This window comes from Athene cunicularia (genome assembly GCF_003259725.1).
Source record: "Athene cunicularia isolate RWA chromosome 4 unlocalized genomic scaffold, athCun1 chr4_part1, whole genome shotgun sequence".
NCBI classification, from domain to species: Eukaryota; Metazoa; Chordata; class Aves; order Strigiformes; family Strigidae; genus Athene; species Athene cunicularia.
The window spans coordinates 2,532,638-2,540,983 of NW_020799098.1; the positions used below are offsets into that span (position 1 = coordinate 2,532,638).

The following is an 8,346-nucleotide window of genomic DNA, read 5'->3' on the forward strand; positions in this document are numbered from 1 at the left end:
CACATCAGCCAGCACTGGCCACGGCGAAGCACCAGCCCACGGCCACTACACGTGATTTCAGGTGCATCCTGCAGATCCAAGAAGTTTTAGTATTCCAGCTGGCCACTGAATTGCCAGCTTTCAAGCCCAAACAGCCAAGAAGCCTTGACAGGCACATCCAGACCACAGGCTTTTTTGAGAAAGCTACTACCTGAGTGCAGGCAGCATCTTTGTCCTACATATTCACTGGATTACAATAGGATCTGTGTTATTCTGGCAGATACTGAAACATACTCATCAGTCTCTTACTTCTTTAAAAAGGCTCTTCTTATGCAAGCAAGAACTGAATAATAAGCAGAGTTTAGGCTATTAACATTTACGGTCTGCATCACAGGCAAGTTTCTTTGGTGACTTCAGTCTCACTGAACTTAATCTTTTTGATCTTTTGTTGGATCAGCTCTGGAGAAAGCAAGCACCAAAGACATAGCCCCTCTCGTACAGTTGGCCACTTCTCAGTAACTCAGCGGCATTAATTCAGCTGTTGACCTCAAAAGGAGTTTGACCCAAATCAAAAAGTAAGCCAAGCAGACTAAAAAATACACGTAGCAAAACACAACATGAAATTCAGTTAAGTACATACATACACACACGTACACTAACAGGTCTGAAAATCATTGCTAAGTATCACACAAATACAAAGGGAAGCATTTAGTCATCCATAAAAGTTACGATTGACTTCAGTTTGGCACAGAGGCATCACACCGGGTTTGCAAAGAGTTCAAAGAATTTTTATATGAAACCATAAATTGGTCAAGTTTGTGAAGCACGCAGTGTCAGCAGGACCCTACGTGAAAGCATTAAGGAAATATCAAACCACATATACAAACTTCATCTCCAGACAGGGTGAACCTGTGAAAGGCACAGCAACAAGAAAGGCTTTAAAAAAAGACCTTGCTTATAAAAATCACCAGGTTTCACATGCCCATCTCAATTTGCTACTCTAGCAACACCATCCTAGCATCAAATCCATTTTGGTTGGAATGAATCCTCTGAAATATTGAACAGGAAATCTTACAGTGAGATTTTTATTTTTTTTTAACAAGCATTCCTCAACCTTTTCCTCAAGTCATACCATGGGAAGAACTTCTATCAGAACAACTGCCCAAAAACTCCCTGCTGGATGTTGTTTTTAATTCACTAATGTTCTGAGTAACATTCCTTCTTACTTCATGACCTTCCTTTCCTCAAAAAAAAGCGATTTTTTTCTTTCCCCTTCCTTAATAAATTACTCACACCAGAATTATGTGTCCATCTGTGCCAAGGTAAGAGCAGAGGTCAGAATATTTCAGTCTTACACTGGTTTGTATAACCAAGAAAAAAAAAGCCTTAAGAAAAACCCTCTTCAAAATAGTGCTAATACTGATACTCAAACTCTGTATGCCTTGCAACACAAATCTGAAGTTTCAAAAATGAAAGAGTCTTTCAAGTAAACAGAGAGAAAATACCGGATTCATGAAAGTTTCCATCAAAACAAAGGCAACCCCCCCAGTCTACAAAGACCACGCTCATTAAGATCAAACAGGGGAACGACGAAGCGCAGGTTTCACCACGTAGATGTTGCAAGACTGAGAGATGTGAACCCATGAGAAAGCTGTACACTCAGCAACTCCCTTCGGAGCTTTGCAAAGAGTTCGAAGAATTTTTATATGAAACCTTCAGAGGTGCTGTTCTCCTGCACAGGCTACAGCAGTACCAGTCTCATACCCCAAATATCTCATCAATGTTTCCATATACCTTAAAAGGGACGCTCATCCAACTTTTCACCTCCCCAATGCGACGGTTAAGAAGCTCTTTCCGATTAATATCAAACCGGGACGACGATGGGTAGTACACAATCAATCCTTATTAAGACTGATGATTATTCTCGATGCGCTCTGTAAGAGAGAAACACCCAGTTAATGGCTTGTGCCAAGACGAGTGAGTTGTTTCACGCGGATCAGACGTATTAAGCAAACAGCCTTTTTACTTCGCCAACTGCTTGAATTTTGCTGTGGATGACTGGGACTGTGCCATGTAACTGAGACTGACCCAGCCACTAACGTAGTCTCCACATAAAATAAGTTTATCAAAGCTTTACAAACACAGCTGGAGGTATACCAGCCTGGGGAAGGAATGGAGACGGTCAAGACGACAACTGAAGATCATGGCTCAGGCAATTTAGGGAGTAAGCCAAGGCTACACAGTCTGCTAATAAAGCACGAGCCTAATGAACAACAACAAAAAAAATAGTCTTAAACTGTTCTGTTTTGCAGAGAGGACAAGGAACATGCGTCACTTTGCCTGAAGCTGGAAAGAACTCAATTTGTGCCAGATTTTACACCCAAATCTAGACTGTTGCCTTAAAAATAACCTTATTTTCTCCTTTCTAGAGAAGGCAACGTTTGTGGGCAGGAGCAGGGAACTTGTTAGGCCAGCTAGCACCAGGGGAAAAAGGGGACAAACCTCTGAATTGCACAAACCCTTCTGGAGGCCTGACACAGGAGAAGATGCCTTCAAAGCTACGCTCCGCTCACAAAAATGGCTCCAAGGTGGAATTAGGCATGTATCAGCTAGACTGTCTACAGGAGCAGAGAGGAGGCTCTTCTGGAGCTGTGGGTATGTTAGTAAGCAGGGGAGGAAAGCAACAGCTATTTCTTCAAGTTGGGGAAGACACAAGAAGTGAATTAGTTCCTTGGCAACCAGCTTAATGGGACCTGCTAATTTTCTCAATTATTCACATATTAACAGAATCATCTGGGTTGGAAAAGCCCTTACAGCTCCTCCAGCCCCACCATGACCCTCCCCCTGACCGTTCCCAACTCCCCCAGATCCCTCAGCGCTGGCTCAGCCCGACTCTTCAACCCCTCCAGGGATCCTGGGGACTCCCCCCTGCCCTGGGCAGCCCATTCCAACGCCCAACAGCCCCTTCTGCACAGAAATCCTTCCTCAGAGCCAGCCTGACCCTGCCCTGGGCAGCTTGAGGCCATTCCCTCGGGGCCTGGCGCTGGGGCCTTGGCTCCAGAGACTCATCCCCCCTCTCTGCCCCCTCCTGGCAGGGAGTTGCCGAGGGCCAGGAGGTCTCCCCTCAGCCTCCTCTTCTCCAGACTGAACCCCCCCAGTTCCCCCAGCCGCTCCCCAGCAGACCTGTGCTCCAGACCCTGCCCCAGCTCCGTTGCCCTTCTCTGGCCACGCTCGAGTCACTCAATGGCCTTTTTGGGGTGAGGGGCCCAGAACTGAACCCCCTCAGCGAGGGGCGGCCTCCCCAGTGCCGAGCCCAGGGCTCAGATCCCTTCCCTGGCCCTGCTGGCCACGCCAGGGCTGACACCAGCCAGGATGCCGTTGCCCTCCTTGGCCCCCTGGGCACACTCTGGCTCATTCTCACCCCCCAGTCCCTCTCTGACCGGCAGCTCTCCAGCCACTCCTCCCCAGGCCTGTAGCCCCCCTGGGGGTTGTTGTGGCCCAAGGGCAGCCCCCGGCATTTGCCCTCAGTGAAACTCCCCCAGTTGGCCTCAGCCCATCGCTCCAGCCTGTTGAGATTCAATTATATATATATTCAGTTTCTCAGTTACTTTTCATAGGACTTCTTCCAGCTTTAAATTTCATTTTCAACCAAAGATCCTCATGCTTTCCACATGCTGCACAACATATAAACAGGCAAGATGCATTTTTATAAGGTAAGACAAGTCTCAAATAGCTACAAGCACCTATGATGTTAGAACACCTTGGCAAAATTCAACATCCTTCTCAAATGGAGAAAGTGAAAAGCTGATGCTCTTTGTTATAAAGCTTTGTTAAAACCCCTCTCTCATAGAGTGAGCTGCTGTGCACAGCACCCAAACCACCCACCCGCACCCAGGCAGCAAAGCCAGCAGCACAAACGATGAGCCTGGGAGCTCCAACAGCAGCTCCCAGCTTTGCCCCCGAGCATCTTGGTGTAGCTGACAGACACTGCCAGGCTGCAGAGCACCACTGAAAGAACCAATATCCCTGCTACAACTGAAAGTATTGCCATGACAGCTTTAATACTGGCATTTGATAAATCACAGAACCATAGAATAGTTTGGGTTGGAAGGGACCTTAAAGCCCATCCAGTCCCACCTCCCTCCCCCGGGCAGGGCCACCTTCCACCAGCCCAGGTTGCCCAAAGCCCCGTCCAACCTGGCCTCGAACCCTTCCAGGGAGGGGGCAGCCACAGCTTCTCTGGGCAGCCTGTGCCAGGGACTCACCCCCCCTCACAGGGAACAATTTCTGCCTTAGATCTGATCTAAATCTCCCCTCCGTCAGTTTAACCCCGTTCCCCCTCATCCTATCCCTCCCCCTGATGACGAGTCCCTCCCCTGTTCCTGCAGCCCCTTTCAGCCCTGGGGGGCCGCTCTAAGGTCTCCCCGGAGCCTTCTCTTCTCCAGCTGAACCCCCCAGCTCTCTCAGCCTGTCCTCACAGTGGGGGCTCCAGCTCCCCGAGCATCTCCATGGCCTCCTCTGGCCCCGCTCCAGCAGGTCCGTGTCCTTCTGCTGTTGGTGCCCCCAGAGCTGGACTCAGCCCTGCAGGGGGGTCTCCCAGAACAGAGCAGAGGGGGAGAATCCCCCCCTTGACCTGCTGGCCACTGAATGGGAAGAGCAATTTATTTATTTTAACTTGTTGTGGAAAGAAGATATATTCTACAGACACAGGGAAGAAGCAGCAGAGCATCTTCTCCCTCGTGGTGCAGTTTGGACGCCCACTCTTCCACTTTGCATTCACCAACAAATAACCCAGGCTTGCTCGCGGCAATGTGGATTCCCAATTCGGCTTTGTAGCAAAACAGGCTCCCTCTAATTATCCCTCAGCCTGACAACATCTAAATGGTGGAACAGGAATACGTCAAAGGCTCAAAATGAGAGAGTGTCAAAACAAGACCGTCTCCTTTCTCCATTCACACCGCAGCTCCCAAGCGCACGAGGACACGCTCCTGCCCGAGTCATTCCCAGTAACGCTTCGCAGCCTGGCAGCAACCACAGGTATTTCCCACGCATGTGATTTTTTTTTTTTTTTAAACAATTATTTAAAATGAGAAGATAGCAAGAGTAACTTTATGACTGTATGGAGCAACAGTGTGATTAGAGGGATCAGTCATATCTATAGAGTCTTATTAGAAGTAATTTATATGCAAGTAAAACAAATATCCCCCGCTTTTCTAGGAAAATGCTGAATTCCATACTGATTTACACGCTTTACAATCTCATTGACTTCAGAAGGATTGCCTGCGGCATGAATCACCAGGCTGTGGCCTCCCAGCAATACAGACTAATCCCTTCATATTCCTCCTTTCAAAAACCCCTATCATCCGACCAGGTGCTGCAGCTCAGACCCCACGAGCCAAGTCTCAGCCCTGCGGCAACGCTTCTCCTCTCACTGTGAAAGCTTGGGGAGGGGGTGAAAGGGAAATAAAAGTCTGAGGATGGAAATGCCGACAAGTGAAAACCACAGACTCACTGAGGCCGGCACGCGTGGCTGAGCATGGGGGCAGCCGGGGAGTTATTTGGGGCAGTGTGGGGGGAGAGACACGAACCCTCCTTCAACCTAATTAAATCCAGATCCCAAAGCCATTCTGATCCGAGGGCATTAAGTATTTTTGTTAGGAAGGGCAGGGATAAATTAACTCCTAACTCAGGCTCTAATCTTTTTTCATTGTTGTTTAAATTCTCCCACTTCCTAAGATTTCAGCATTTCCTTGTGATAAAGAGGAACTCCTGTCTGCCAGCTCATCTGCCCCTTCTCTCCAAGGCATTGGGGTTGATGCTTCACCCAACCAGTCTCTTAAAAATTACACAACCTCCTTCTCTATTTACAAACACCGGTGCAAAAGGCAACTGCTGACCCCGCTCTTCATTTTAATCACAGCTGTTATTTACAGTGTTACCAACACAGTGGGATAGAGGCTAATAAATGTTTAATGGCCCAGTAAACATCAAGGGCTTTATCTACAGCCCATTTCAAAGCCTGATCAAATATAATAATCCTTTGCACGTCTGTCTGCTACTTTCCTGGCCTCCTGCGGGACGGGAGGAGATGTACACGGCTGTTCTATATTCAGACAAGAAAGTGGGGGTAGCTCTATAGGGAAAGGTGGGGTTAGCTATAGGGACACAGATGTTTTCCCTACTTCCACCTCAATTTCTTGCTCCCAGAAGGTCAGGACTACACATTAACCTGTCAGACCCCAACTTCTATATAACACAGAAATGCAGGGGGCATCTGCTTCTAGGATTCAATAAAGCAGTTATTTCTAACAGGAATGTGACACAGAAGGTGGAGACAACATGTGGAGGAAGTTGAGAGAAGTATCATTTACTTACAGACTGGGGTACAGGGGAAAAATACCTGTATGCTTCACGAAAACCTTGAGACCAGAAATGCTGGAGCTTTTTAGAAAGGAGCTTTATTAAAAAAAAAGATGGAAACAGGATCAATACTTAAGCAGTTGATATATCACATAACTTGCACAATGCACAGGATGGCCAAGTGGCTGAATTTTTCACATGCATCTACCCAGGCAAGTGCTGACTTCTGCCAGACCAACCAATTCAGTGCATGGGAGAGAATAACAATTGTTCAGGCAGATAAACCACTTCCTCAGATCTGAAATGGAAGATATCTTTACCCTCAATTAGAGCTGTGGGTCCATTACTCAATATTCCCTCCCCATGCAAGTCTCACTTATTTTCTAGATCCCCGTATCTCCAATATGAGATTTTAAATGAGTCTTTTTGACATGTTAAAGCTAAGCAATCATGTTTTTATTACACATTGCTGTGATGAGCTTCCCTAAAAACCTGATGCTAAAATCACAGCCCAGTTATAGCTTGGTAAACTCACACAAACATAAATACACCAGAAAAAGCCACGAGGACTTCACAGGGAGACCTCACCCCCAATGTGGGGTTGCACGTGGCACCATCCAGCTATTCAACACACAGGCTCCAGAAGCCAGACCTGCTCGATAGTTTTCTGGGCCATATTCAAGTTTTGATCTTTTTTATCCTTCAAAGTAGCCCCAAAATCAGCTCCTGGTACTGGCGAGGTCTTCTCATATAGCCAAGGCCAACTGACTCCACCACCACCAACCTCTTGGCTCAGATAACGGGGAGAGATCTGCTTCCCAGTTTGATCTGGTCAAACTGGAGGGTCCTCCAACTCCAACCCAAGCAGACGGTGAAGGGATCAGGGCAAGATTATGAAAATCGAGGCTCAAGGCCAAAATAAAGAAGCCCGGAGGCAGGGCTGTCGTCAGGGCGTAGCTCACCCATGCTGCAACACACCGGCCCCTTCCCTTCCCTCCATGGGACATTTTCACTTAGCATGGCCAGTAGACTCTTGCAAAGGATGTTTTAAAACTTGCAGAGCTGCCAAAAATGTCAAATTAGAGCAGAGCGAGAGTTCATAATAAATCCACCCAAGTGAACCACAGCACTGCTCAGCTGCCTTTTTGGGTGAAACCAAAAAATGAAAGCAAAGATGTACTGGCAATTACACCCAAAACGCTTCCTGTCTTTGCACAAATCTTTGTTTGGTTTGGGTTTTAGTGGTAGATGGGAGCGCAGACTACAGTTTGTGGGAGATAGGTAATTGCTGCTAATGCAAAGAGCTCCCCCCCCCCCTTAACAGAAAAAGAAAGCACTAAAACTGCTAGTCTGGAACAGCTTGGTCCTGCATTCACAGATGGTAGCAAAAATTAGCATTATTTATTTGTGGCTTTAGTCACTTTTAAAAAGAAAAACAGATAAAGGAAGAAATGCACCTGAATTAGGACTCCCTCTCCTTTCTTTTGCAACTCATACTTCAAAATGCAGCAGGGAAAGAGCATTTAGCAGAGTTCTAGGAAACCACACTTAAAAAAAAAAACAAACAAAAAAAAAAAACAAACCAAAAAACCAAAACATTTACCCAAGAAGGAGAATGAAAGCAAGCAGAACAATAAGAGTCACGGAAGTTTGCTCTGAGAAGACATCTGGAAAGGTGAAGGGAGGAAGCAAGCGAAAGAAAACACACAGCATAAAGATACAAATTAATCCAGAACAGCAGGAGAAGAATTATTAAGCCATTTTACATTCAGACAGCACTGCATCCAGCAAACAAGATGTGATCATATATTGCTATATGATTCAAAATCTAGCTGCATTTATACACAGCCATACTCTACAGAGGGCTCAGCCCATCTCTGTATCTCCTGAAGACCTCGACCTCCCTGTCCCAGAATCACAGAGTGGTTGAGGTCGGAAGGGACCTCAGAGAGCCGCCTGCCCAAGTCCATGTGCAGCCAGATTTTGAATATCTCTCTCCAAGGATGG

The 8,346-nt window shown here is 46.8% G+C and overlaps 1 protein-coding gene across 1 annotated transcript in view; it reads right to left on the minus strand.

Moving 5' to 3' along the window:
* The window catches only part of PTPRA (protein tyrosine phosphatase, receptor type A), a 95,073-nt gene extending 93,163 nt beyond the window's left edge, over positions 1–1,910 (minus strand). The window contains exon 1 of the mRNA XM_026846895.1: positions 1,774–1,910. Coding sequence (XP_026702696.1) covers positions 1,774–1,791 — 18 coding nt within the window. The 5' untranslated portion in view covers positions 1,792–1,910. The remainder of the gene's footprint in view (positions 1–1,773) is intronic.
* Between the last annotated feature and the right edge of the window lie 6,436 nt (positions 1,911–8,346).